Genomic DNA, 14,043 nt, shown 5'->3' with positions numbered 1-14,043 from the left:
GTAGGTAGGTGATAGGTAAATTTACTTACTTTTCGGGTGGTAGGACCTGTTGTGAATCCGCGCGGGTAGGTGCCACCACCCCGCCTATTTACGTCGTAGATGTCTATAGGCTCCAGTAACCACTTAACACCAGGTAGGCTGTGAGCTTGTCCACCAATCAAAGCAATACAAAAAAAAAATATAGCAAAATCTAATTATAGAAGATAGGTGAACCAAGTTTGTCTGTACGGTGATATTTTTACTTTATTCTAATTGAAAAAAATGTATTATGTACATTAGTTTTCACAATAAAACAAATTACGACTGAACATTCGATGGAAATCAAACTACAAAATTGTTTATTCATGATGTTTACATAGTGGCAATAACCAAAGACGGACACACTCGTAGCTACTTCCAGCAGTTACGAACGTGGGGCGTGACGGTCCTAAGCTATTACGATAAAATATTCAGAAGGTATCCTCGTAGTGTACAAACTTGGATCGAATAAGTAAACTTACTGACCGCTCACATGTAAGTTACTAAGATATTCGTAAAATAAATTTAGGACCCTCTAATTATATGTGACACGACCTCTTAACCATTTATCTCAAACAAGAGGAATGATAAAGAACAGATTTTTGGAGAAATTTGATATTAAAATCACGAGCAAAGCCAGAATTAATATTTATGCACACAAAAAAAATATACACATTCAAATCGATATCAAAAGATATCGTAATGTTTACTTTGATTTTCGGGTGCTGTGAACATAATAATAATAATATGTACGCTGACTGCGTCGGGTTAAAATAACAATATTCCAGAGAAAAAAAAGAGAGCGGGCTGGGTATAGATATCAATTCATTATACGACTATAAATAAAATTAAAACTTGGTTTGTTAAAGGAATTTACGTAGATAGTTTTTCTTGTCCTTGAATGCAACAAATCTCAATAAATTATTGGTTTCAATTCACGAAGTCGTTGTGGCCTAAAGGATAAGACGTCCGGAGTATTCGTTGTTGCGATGCACCGGTGTTCGAATCCCGCAGGCGGGTACCAATTTTTCTAATGAAATACGTACTTAACAAATGTTCACGATTGACTTCCACGGTGAAGGAATAACATCGTGTAAAAAAAGTCAAACCCGCAAAATTCTAATTTGCGTAATCACTGGTGGTAGGACCTCTTGTGAGTCCGCACGGGTAGATACCACCACCACCCTGCCTATTTCTGCCATAAAGCAGTAATGCGTTTCGGTTTGAAGGGTGGGGGGTAGCCGTTGTAACTATACTGAGACCTTAGAACTTATATCTCAAGGTGGGTGGCGCATTTACGTTGTAGATGTCTATGGGCTCCAGTAACCACTTAACACCAGGTGGGCTGTGAGCTCGTCCACCCATCTAAGCAATAAAAAAAAAATAAAAAAAAATAAAAAAAAATTGTAACATTCTTTTATGATTATTTACATTACCCTACAGATCCTGCTATTAAAGTCTCTATGATCTTAAAGTGCTTATTAGTCTAGTCAACAAGCTCAAAGACGTGAAAAATAGAGATAAAGGTCCTAAAAATATGAGCGGTAGCTCATTGGATTCGGAATCACCCCTAGAAAAATGTTTTTGAAGGATTTTGGTGCAGGTAAAAAATTGCAATTGTTATTAACACAATAACATGAAAAAAAATGATATTTAGTTTTTCGTTAATAACTCGAAAAATATTAATATTTGAGGATTTTTTTTATAAAATTAGATTTTTGTCAATTCTGTCTACGAAAACTGAAAAGTATTTGAAACGTTATAAGTTGTAACGTGAAAACAATACGAGTGAATAAAACATAAAAGTAATTTAATCACGCATGCAATTCGTTTTAATATAATTTACCGAACCATGAAAATAACTGAAAGCGTTAACAATAATTACTGGCCAATAAGATATTCCATCACAGAGCATTTGCTTCCCACACATGTGACAAAAACCCAAAATGAACGATTACCCACCCAACTGACACCAATGCGACTCTCCCAACACAGTTTTTCTTTATAAAACTTTAAATTAAAGCAAAGACTAAACTCCAAGCAATTGATGTGTTTATGTTGTTATTAATTTCATTATCGAATACAAAAAATATCTAACACCCATCTTCAGGTTAAAGAGATTACTCATGGACGTCAGTAAAGCCAGAATCAGCTAAGCCACAGCCGAATTCTGATTAGTGTTCACATGTTGTACATTATAATGTATTTTGCATTACCTGAAAAATTTCCGTTGATGCCAGTCGGTAGTCCAACGATAATTTATGGAAATGTCTTATTGAATATACTGCGCACTTTGAGAAATGGATTTTCTTCATTTATCAATGTCATGATTTCTATTTTTCACGAATGAAATAAATTGTTCCCAGAAACAGATTAGGTACTTATTATTTGAAACTTGCGAACGTTCAATGACTGAATGTACAATAGCAAATAGGTATATACCGCAATTTGAATGTTGCCCACTTCAGTTCGAATAATTCTACCTTTCAAGCTTGAACGCATGAATGCTTCGCGAAGCAGGACAATGGGTTTGAGAAAAAAGTTTCCAGGAATGAGAAATTGGCCAGTTACTCGCTCATTGCATGTATGTTATATTATTTAGGTGGAAAATAAGGATCGAGGTTCGAGGAAACGAGGTTTTGCATTAGCGTAATGACTTTATATGATTTCAAATCTTGACTTCTGGAATTTTCGTTTTGTTTTGGTACATGGGTTTCAAACACAAAAGGCCTTTCTAGAGAAATTGTTTACAGTTGGTTTAGAAAATTTAATGACTATTGTTTTTTTTTTTATGATTGAGAGATTACTGGTGGCCCGAAGGCCTTTCCAGTTTCACAGGACAGGTGGGCGAGCAAAGGCTCAGCCAGGAGGGGTGGGATTTGCTAACAGCTGCCCGAGCGCCTCCGAAGGAGACCTAACAACTCAAGAGCAATTGCTTCGCGAATAAATCTACTACCGGATCAGAATCGCGACCCGCTGAGAAGATCCGGCGAGAAACTCAGCGGGCTGATGCATGGGCTAGGTAAATAATGACTATTGTGTAATTTGATAGGCCTAAAGAGAAGTAGCCGCTCTATGCTGACTATTACAACAAACAAAATAGCAGGGAAAAGTTTTATTCAAAAAGAAAATGAGTTATTTTGAAAAAAATAGCGTATTTTTTTCCTTAGACAGCAACTTCCCGTCCCGTTAGCTTTTGCTTGAATGGAGCATAATGACGATATAATGTGTAATAGAAATATTTGAAGCAAGCTTGATGAATTTTTGTTTTTATTATTTTGATCCAGAAACAATCCGTCAGTCTACTGTTAAGGATATACCTTCGCCTACTATTTTAATATAACATTTAAAAGGAATATTGGAGAACATCAATACTGCAAAGACTGTAATCAATTTGCTGATTGTTGCTACATTTTACAGAAACGGTCTTACGTACTCCGCTAACAAAATAAACAATGTTCTGGGCATTATTAGCCATTTTATCTCGTTTTCGTTGCCCATAATTTCCAAAAAAATGTAACTAAAGGGAGACTTTTTTATCGCGTTAAGTGCAATTGTAGCACCTGAAATTGGTGTCACATTCAAAGAAGCGATACCCGAATATCCAAATTTACCATAGCAGTAATTAAGGATATTAGATTTGAAAAATTATTGAGCTATAACAAGCTGTATGACAAGGCAGGACTCATTACAGAATTTTAATGTGTCTTTGTCATGCGCAATCAAATTGTCTTCTTGTGCATTTCAAAACCTGAATTTCTTGGTCTCATTTTACACTCATACTTCATGCGTTGTAAAAACGTGCAAACTACATGCAGACTTTATTGAAGTAGATTACGAATACTTAATTTTTTTATTTATTGCTTAGATGGGTGGACGAGCTCACAGCCCACCTGATGTTAAGTGGTTACTGGAGCCCATAGACATCTACAACGTAAATGCGCCACCCAACGGCTACCCCACCCTTCGAACCGAAACGCATTACTGCTTCACGACAGAAATAGGCAGGGCGGTGGTACCTACCCGCGCGGACTCACAACAGGTCCTACCACCAGTAATTACGCAAATTATAATTTTGCGGGCTTCACTTTTATTACACGATGTTATTCCTTCACCGTGGAAGTCAATCGTGAACATTTGTTGAGTACGTATTTCATTAGAAAAATTGGTACCCGCCTGCGGGATTCGAACACCGGTGCATCGCTTCAACACGAATGCACCGAACGTCTTATCTTTTAGGCCACGACGACTTCATTTGTTATATGTAATACATAGCTAATCATGATGGATGCATTAATATGCATTTTCCTCTTGCCTGTTGTACCTACAAAGACAATTGCCGCGTCGTAACCTCGCGAAATAACATCACAGAACGTGTTTTCGTTTTGTTAAGTTTATAAAATAACATAATACGGAGTTCCCGCTCCGGGTTGTATAAAACATATACATTAATTTTTACAGTCCGTAAATACAAATTGGGCCATTTCGCAATTTAAAAAAAAACCCACCCTGCCTTCACCGGCGAAACGCACAAATTTGACGTTTTTGCGTACATTTTCATTTGTTTTTTTTATCGCTATTCCGTCTGTTTCATTTTATTCTTATTGGATTTTTCTTTTTATGAGCAATACATTCCCGGCAGAGGCTTTGAATGTTTTATGACTGACAATTGGTTATTAAAACCTATAGATTTCGTTTAATGTGTATTGAATTTTAAACAAAGCTTTCATTGATTTAATACTATTAGACATTGTTTTATTGTCACTAAAGTTTATAGAACCTTTCGGTGCTCTTCCGATTGAATATACCTCATCGCATCGAAGACTCGAAATCGCTCTGAATAAATAATGCTCTATGAGATTATTAATATTGTTAATCAAATGTATGTAAAATAAGGATCGAGGTTCGAGGAAACGAGGTTCTGTATTAGCGTAATGACTTTATATGATTTCAAATCTTGACTTCTGGAATTTTCGTTTTGTTTTGGTACATGACTTTCAAACATTTTGTGTTTGCTCTTTCTAGAGAAACTGTTTACAGTTGGTTTAGAAAATTTAATGATGTCGATATATCGTATCGGATACATAAACATTTCACGCTAACAAGCTATTTTAATCTAATGCACTTAGTCTCACAATGACTGGTAAGTTATACCCAATACGTTATAAGTAAATATCGGAACGCTTAACAAGTTAATAGTGTAAAGGGAATTGTTTCAACAGCTCACTATCCGTTTCAATACTCAAGGGATATTTACTTCTCCAACTGTTTTCGACGTGTTTTGTATGCATTCAATAAAAACTGTTGACGAAAATATTTATTTCATTCAATTCACGTATTACGATTTTTATTTTGTACTAGCTGACCCGGCAGACCTCGTAGTGCCTCAATCGATAAATAAAAGACCTAAACTTTTGTGTAAAATAATCTTAAAACAAACAAAAGGAATCCGTCCAACGGGGAACACATCAAAGGAAAAACAAAATTGTTATTTTTATTTAAATCCGAGTATTTTCATATTTATCTACCTGTTAAACCTTCTCTGGACTTCGACAAATAATTCAAGACCAAAATTAGACAAATTGGTCCAGCCGTTCTCGAGTTTTAGCGAGACTAACGAGCAGCAGTTCAGTTTTATATATATAGATATATTTATACTTACTTATTATAGATAAATATACTTAGATAGATTCTAAAATTGTATCGTTTTTGCAATAATAATTACACAACCTTTGCGATATAATTTTGAATAGAATTCTATGATTCAACCATTTCATCTCGTTTGGGTTTCTTCAAAAATAGAGCTAATAAACATTGTTTCTTCGCATATATCGATTACAAACGGTAGCCGATCGACACCGAAACATAACAATTCGAAAGCAACGGGCTTGAAGAAATACAATATCTACACTTACAACCCTAAATTATTGTCGAACGAGAACGGATTCACGGCATAAATAGGCAGGGTGGAGGTACCTACTCGTGCGGACTCGCAAGACGTCCTACCGCCAGTAAGGTATCTAATAGTGATTCAATTCTAGTACTTAGTTGACTACTAGTTAGTTCTAGTAACTTATATTGAGACCTCATGCCTAATACCGGTTATTTTCTGAAATCATTTGCAGCATCAACAGTTCATTTTTTCTTTCTTTCAATACTACCTTCGAGGATCTAAGCACAACACTTTATTCGCTTTACGTGGAACGGTCTTAGCAGAAGTCGGGAGTAACGGGACGCGAGGCTCGGTCCTTCTATCCCTGTCAGGCTTTGTTCGCCTCGCGAGACCGATGCAATTTACATTGAGAGCGGCTGAAAAAACACAGCTAACTAGACGTTACTTATTTGAAGAAAACCTCTACATTTAAGGATTTTAATTCAACAAGATTTAATTTTAACTTTCGAACATGTTAAGCCTTTTTTTCATTCACTTGTCTATTGTTTATTAAGAAATTGCAGGTTCGAAACAATATAGTGGCAATGAAGTTATTCATAACTAGTGAGATAGGGTCACGCTCCGCTGTCACTGTGACAAACTATTTGAAAATCATAATTTTATATTGATAATACTATAAAAGGGAGCTTTCTCAGCGTGGCAACTCTACTATGTTCATAACAATTAGATGAATGGCTTAGGAATCACAGAGGGCAAACTACAGTCATTTTTATATTTTGATTGATACAAGCATTTTACTGGTGGTAGAACCTCTTGTGAGTCCGCACGGGTAGGTACCACCACCCTGCCTATTTCTGCCGTGAAGCAGTAATGCGTTTCGGTTTGAAGGGTGGGGCAGCCGTTGTAACTATACTGAGATCTTAGAACTTATATCTCAAGGTGGGTGGCGCATTTACGTTGTAGATGTCCATGGGCTCCAGTAACCACTTTACACCAGGTGGGCTGTGAGCTCGTCCACGCATCTAAGCAAAAAAAAAAAAAAAAAAAGCATGGAAGTTCGTAATCCTTTTTGTTTGTTTACAGGCCTCCCATCTGGGTTTAAGAGGTCGACGAAACTTAAAAATATTACATCGTATAAGCCACCGTTCACTTTAAAATATGTGGTCGATATCTCAGTTGCATTGGAATAGCGGCTATCCCGTCCTTCAAAGCGCAAAACACAGTTGCTTCAGATTAACCCTATAACGAGTAAAACGTCAATTAAGAAATATTGTTGTAAATCGAATGCGTTCTTTTGGCCAAAATATAAATATAGATTATATATACTATGTACATCTTATCGTTTTTTTTCCCCTACCTATGCTGTTAGCCTTGAGAGGCTATATTTTCAGCTTATTATCGTTTAATGACTAATAATACATTGTTTTCAGTGGTTCTAATATCGTCAATATTACTCTGTATTGTATTTTGTCTGCCGGCTAAAAGTTATCATTTTTTAACATAATTTCCTAGTTTAAATCCGAAGTTAGATTAAGATAAAGAAAATTAATTTGAAATAACATAGCTGTTACAATCATAATACGATAGAGCGATTCGCGCTTACGTTCAAAAATCGAATAGGGAAGAATGATAGAACTTTCATCACGGTAATGTTATGGGTAATGGGCACGCCATATGTCCTGGCAGGAAGGTCGTGTCCTTCACTTACAATCACACTTGGTCGCTCTTCTATTCCAAATAGTGTCACTTTTACTCGACATTTGTTCTATATTATCCTAGCTAACATTAATTTATCGAATAGCACAGAAGCAATCGAAATTTATTACGTAAATTAGCCAGTTACTCGCCAGTTACAAATTACACAGTTAGAATATAGGTCGACACATTCATAAGAACGCATCAATCGAATCCAGAGCAATAATTGATTTGCAACTTCAACTTGGGCAGTGACAATCCCCGTAATCCTTTAACCGTGACTGTGTTGTGGACTGTGAACACATCGGTCCATTTCTTCTATACAAATAATAAGGTCGGCGGTTCAATACAGTACACGTGGGTAGAGTCCACTTCATTATACCGGAATAAGCTTACCCAAAAATATCAATATTTCTAGTTAGCCATTACGATTTTCAAAAGATTGGCAATATTGCGAAAAATCCGTTAAAATCCGTTCCGTATTAAAATTCCAGGTATTGTAAAGGTAGAAAATAGATATATTTAATACCAGCAAACAAAAATTAAAAGCTCTTTAAGTTTGATTACTATCAAATACAAAAAGATAATTCATTGTTGTTCTTTCATTTCTGATGGTCATGCCTTTGCTCGTAGAACATATTATTATAGTTACTACGGCTAAAAAGTGATCTAGTTTCGATCGTGGACCAGAAGTCGCAGCGTGGGTAAGTTTTCCTATGTCAGAAACAATGACTGTTTTTTGATAGTTAATCTTTGATAGTTAAAATTTGAAATTATCGAGCTAACTTTTAGAAAAATTAATTTCCATTTCAATATTTGCAAAAAGTATCGGTAATACCTATAACATATACTGAACCATTACTGTTATTCAAGTTACATAGCAAAATTCGGAGAAGTCAATATTCACATATTTTAAACTGGTAGTAGAGCGTGTTGTAAGCCCGGACATTACGACTATCCTGCCTATTTTTGTCGCGAAGCGGTCATTTGTTCCAATCATTCATACTCATTTGGTATGAAATGTGGGATAGACATTATACAATACAACTAGAACTTCATCCTCATGCCTCAAAATAGCTGGCAGCATTCACTTAGTATGCTCTATGGGTTCCCGTAACCATTTAACACATGGGCCATAAGCGCGATCAACCATCCAAGCAAAAAAAACACTTCCTTTTCTCTAAAATTTCACAAACAGAAAACTCAACGTAATGTTGATTAGATTATTAAGAATGAGATTTAAAATAATATGAATTTACAAGCAAACACAAAAATATTCACATTATACAATGGGTAAAAAAAAAACACAAAAGTCAATCAAAATACTGATATACTATCTATATAGTATATCTATATACTATCTATCTAGTTTAACTCCTTATAACGTAAAGCGTTCATGCTCGAAGAGCAGAGCAGCCATTTACGGATGCAATTATGATTTTAATTTTACTTAGGCTTGACAATGGTTTTACCTTTCCAGTTAGTCTGTGGATTCACCTTGTTATAGCTGTGGACTTTGCTAATCGTTGTTTAATACCAAAAGAGGTAATAAATAGTAATGATAGCATAAAAGCCAAGTAAAGTATTTCAAAGTGCATACATCGATTTTTAACCTGAACTTTCATACGACAAAATAAATAAGGCCATATATTGCCAGTTCCCGTCACATTGTCTTCTAATTTTTTTGGCCACCAAGCAGGTCAACTAGGAGAACGTAGCTATACCAACAAGTTTTAAAAAAATATGAATATAAGTCAAACCGCTTATTACTATTATTTATCTATATTTTTAATATACAATACATTTATACAATACTCTAATAAACAAAAAAAAAACAAAAAAAAACCTTCCCGATCCTGCGGACAGAATGGAAAACAGTCGACGTCGCCCAAAACACGTCTTACGGCCTGGCCACGGGGATCGGCGGTGCGAACAGCGAAGCGGTGGGCGAGGCGACCATTCGCGCAGCACCGTTTGCAGGCCACGGGTACTCACGTTCGCCGCCGCGACTAGTAAGGAAGTCCGACAGCGAAATGTCTATATCGAAATTATCTCGATATTGCTTACAAATTAATAGTTTTTTGGTTCAGGACCTATTATTTGGAAAAGATTGTGAAGTACATGATTTGAATAAGAATCGGAGTATACCTATAGATGGAGAATTCCACAAGAAGTACGAGAAATACTTTGGGTGGCTAGACTTCCAAATAGCTGGTCTAGCTAGTATTTCAGCTATTTTATTTTTTTATTGCTTAGATGGGTGGACGAGCTCACAGCCCACCTTGTGTTAAGTGGTTACTGGAGCCCATAGACATCCACAACGTAAATGCGCCACCCACCTTGAGATATAAGTTCTAAGGTCTCAAGTATAGTTATAATGGCTGCCTCACCCTTCAAACCGAAACGCATTACTACTTCACGGCAGAAATAGGCAGGGTGGTAGTACCCACCCGTGTAGACTCACAAGAGGTCCTACCACCAGTAATTACGCAAATTATTATTTTGAAGATTTCATTTTTATCACACGATGTTATTCCTTCACCGTGGAAATTAATCGTGAACGTTGAGTGTTGTTGAGTACGTATTTCATTACAAAAATTGGTACCCGCCTGATATTCGAACACCGGTGCATCGCTCAACACGATTGCACCGGACGTCCGTTAGGCCACGACGACTTTAAAATTATAAAATAAAAAATAAATAAAAAATATAAAAATTTCGGCGTTAATTTTTCGCGGCGAAAACAACTAAACTCATTTAATCACTGCACTATTCGCCGCGACTACCGCTCGACTCCGTGGCTCGCGCCGTCCGTATTCATGCATTTGTTTTGCTCGCCCGCCGCATCGCGCGATTCGCTCGGTACATTTCGCCGGTCGCTTCGCCGGTCGCCGGTGCGCGTGGCTTGTTAGGTACATTTCTATGCGCTTGTTTTAGTCGCTAGACGCTTCGCCGTTCGCACCGCGCGAATATTCGCATCGGCGAATGTCCCGTGGCCAGGCTGTTAGTCTACCCTACTTAGCGGTAGGCAGCGTCTTGACTCTGCCTCTGGCATAGCTGAAGTCCATAGGCGACGGTAACCACTCAGGTAGGCCATATGCTCGTCTGCCCACAAAGGCAATACAAAAGAAATAAATAAAAAAACAGTCACTGGAAGTGGCTTTTCGGGTTCTTCCAAAAAGTCCACTAAAGTTTCTGTAAATAACCACCATTTTACTAAAACGTTATATCATCCCATCTCATCTCATTTCACCCCAATCGATTACAGCCTCAAATAAATCATCTTCAACTCTTTTTATATCTATATCATTTTTATAATAGTATGGGGAAAAGTCTTTTCTCATTATAGTAGGTAGGTATGTATGAACTTGTAATAAAATCTCTTTGGTTATACTATTTGTATCTGGCTGGTTTTGGAATAATTAAAGGTTTAAAATTTTAAAAAAGACAATTCCAAATTCAAATTAAGAAAATGTGTGATTTTTATTTGTTTTTCGTACTGTCAAGATTAGGGAATCTAATGAAGAAAATCGATACATTTAAAAAGTTTACTACAAAAAAGGTAAAAATGCAACGTAGGCCGCGAAAAAAAATTGCGATGTTTATGGACCTAGTGCTGTGTCTGTGAAAGTAGCACAAAATTGGTTTAAGCGTTTTCAATACGAAATTTTTATTTTAAGAATTTGTACGTCGCTCTAATCGAATCTTTTTGAAAAAGTGAAAGTGACTGATCGCATCTTTTTGAAAAAGTAAAGCAAGATCGGCATATCAGTAGTTACGACGTAGCTGAAGAACTGGGAATTGACTACAAAACAGCTTTGGCTCATTTGAAAAAAAATAGATACACAAAAAAGTTCGATATTTGGGTACCTCACGAGCTCACTGAAAGAAACCTAATGAACCGTGTACTCATTTGTGATTCTTTATTACGACGTAATGAAACCGAACCATGTTTGAAGAAGCTGATAACTGGTGATGAAAAGTGGATCACGCACGACAAGAACGTACGAAAAAAGTCGTGGTCAAAGGTCCGTCAGGCTTCACAGACTGTGGCAAAACCTGGGTTAACTTGCAACAAGGTGATGCTGTTTGTGTAGTGGAATTGGAAGGACATTATTCATTATGAGCTGTTACCACCAGGCAAGACCATTGATTCTGAACTCTACTGCGAACAACTGATGAGATTAAAGGAAGAAGTTGAGAGAAAGTGGCCAGAATTAATCAACAGAAGGAGTGTGGCTTTTCATCATGATAACAATGTGACCTTACACATCTTTAGCCATTCAGCAAAAATTAAGAGAGCTTGACTGGAAGATGTTAATGCATCCGCTGTTTATCCGTATATCCGTCCTGACCTTGCACCTTCAGGTTTCCACCTGTTTCGGTTCTTCAGAATTCTTTAGGCAGTGTCAGATTAACATCACGAGAGGACTGCCAAAACCAATTGTCTCGGTATTTTGATCAGAAGCCCCAAATTTTTTATAGCAATGGGATCATGTCCCTATTTACAAAATGGCAAAAAGCTATCGAACAAAATGATACCTACATACTTAAGTTAAATGTAAATAAACTATTAAAAAAATTTGTTAATTTTCTTAAAAAATGCGAAGAAACTTTTTCCCCAACCTATTATATTAATTTTCATGTAACTGAATATATAAAAGATTAGGCTGTATAATATATATATGCTTTCGCCTTTCTTGTTAGAAAATGGAAATACTACAACTAATCATTTGTCAGTTTTGTCACTGCTAGTTGTCAATTAGAAACATTTCGTTTGTGTTGTTAAGGATGATTTTCTCGTGTTATTTTTTTAATAGATCTAATTGATTACTCTTCCCTCTGGGTACACGTTTAATATAAAACAAACAAGTGGAGTGTGTAAGAAAATCATAACTTGTAATTGTTGTGAAATAAATACTATAAAATTTAAACATGAGTATGCGCCCCGATGACCACCGAAGAAAATGGGACAAAGAGGAATTCGAGAAAATTGCAGCCGAGCGTTTGAAAGCAGAGCTAGAAGAAGAAGAAAAATCCAAGAAGAAAGGTAAAATATTTGTGTCAACACACTTTGTTACGTTAAAATACAAATTTGACACAATATATAAATGTTTGTTTAATTTTCATTTTCCAGCCACTCCAGTCAAACGTGAACTTCTCAAACAACGTGAATATAAAGTAGATTTGGACTCGAGACTCGGGAAGAGTGTAGTAATCAATAAGAATACGCCAACGTCCCAATCTGGAGGATATTATTGTAATGTTTGTGACTGTGTTGTTAAAGATTCAATAAATTTCCTTGATCACATCAATGGTAAAAAACATCAGAGGAATCTGGGAATGTCCATGAAAATAGAAAGGAGCAGCTTAGATCAGGTGAGCTTACTTTTTCACATGTATGTATATGCATAGTACCAAGCAGGTAAATAGGATTGTTGACTTGCTACTAGATTTATGGTCTGAGATCATCAATTGGCCACTGTTGCATCAAAATAATAACAAACATCATGAACCAACGCTATTATTTTTGTGATTGCCTGAGTTGAGCAAACCTACCATCCCACTCAACTAGAGCACTCAATATTAAAATAATTCTCAACAAATTCTTTCAATCTTAATTTTATCAAGTTCTAATGCTATTGTTAAGGAATAATAAATGTAAAATGTTCAACCAAATAGATGATTTAAATTTCTAGACCACTAATTTGAAATAATCTATCTAACTCATCTAGCTGTTCTCAATTTTATAAATACCATTCAGGTTTTAATAATATTTATTCTATTCTATCATAGCTACTACTACTACATTATATTTGTTTGGTTCCAGGTAAAAGCAAGATTTGCACTCAATAAACGAAAGTTGGAAGAGAAAAAGCGTGAATATGAATTAGACACAAGATTAAAGGAAGCCGCTGAAGAAGAAGCTCGTGTGAAAGAGCTACGTAGGGAGAGACGTCGGGACAAGAAACGGAAGTTAATGGAGAATGATGAAATAGATGATACACCAGCACCTTCTGAATTAGCACAAATTATGGGGTTTTCTGGCTTTGGAGGATCTAAAAAATGATATGTTTTAAAATGTAAAGCTTATATTAATAAATACTGTGTGGTACAATAATGTTTCATTGAATGTTTTAATTATTATTTGGCTAATAATTCTATTTGCCCTGACCTTGTTTTATCAAGGTATAATTATGAACTTTGATTTAGCAGACAGGATAATATTACCATATTTATTTGGAAAAGGCTAGAAAAAACGACACCATGTAAATGTAACATGTTCCAAATGCTTTTTCCAATTAAAAAATATAAATTATAAGGCTACAATGTCCACTACCGGACTTGGTATGAGGGCATGTTTTTCATGTGCTAGATGAAAGCTTTTCACTGACTCCAGTAGTCCTGTATATGTCAAAACTCACATCAACTTTAGT

At 36.0% G+C, this 14,043-nt stretch overlaps 1 protein-coding gene and 1 long non-coding RNA gene across 2 annotated transcripts in view; both read left to right on the top strand.

Moving 5' to 3' along the window:
• The window catches only part of LOC134200989 (uncharacterized), a 79,099-nt gene extending 71,851 nt beyond the window's left edge, over positions 1 to 7,248 (top strand). Inside the window, exon 2 of the long non-coding RNA XR_009976129.1 lies at positions 6,995 to 7,248. This is a non-coding gene — a long non-coding RNA (uncharacterized LOC134200989). The remainder of the gene's footprint in view (positions 1 to 6,994) is intronic.
• A 5,090-nt stretch (positions 7,249 to 12,338) lies between these two features.
• On the top strand, positions 12,339 to 13,727 carry LOC101742122 (zinc finger matrin-type protein 2). The gene is made up of 3 exons (XM_004931813.4): positions 12,339 to 12,656; positions 12,744 to 12,985; positions 13,437 to 13,727. The coding sequence occupies exons 1-3, from the start codon at positions 12,542 to 12,544 to the stop codon at positions 13,674 to 13,676; spliced, it is 597 nt and encodes a 198-aa protein (XP_004931870.1). The 5' UTR covers positions 12,339 to 12,541; the 3' UTR covers positions 13,677 to 13,727.
• Positions 13,728 to 14,043: the final 316 nt, after the last annotated feature.

Source organism: Bombyx mori, chromosome 22, assembly GCF_030269925.1.
Source record: "Bombyx mori chromosome 22, ASM3026992v2".
Lineage (NCBI taxonomy): Eukaryota > Metazoa > Arthropoda > Insecta > Lepidoptera > Bombycidae > Bombyx > Bombyx mori.
Note: the sequence above shows the minus strand (reverse complement) of the source record. Positions and strands in the feature narration are given on the sequence as shown.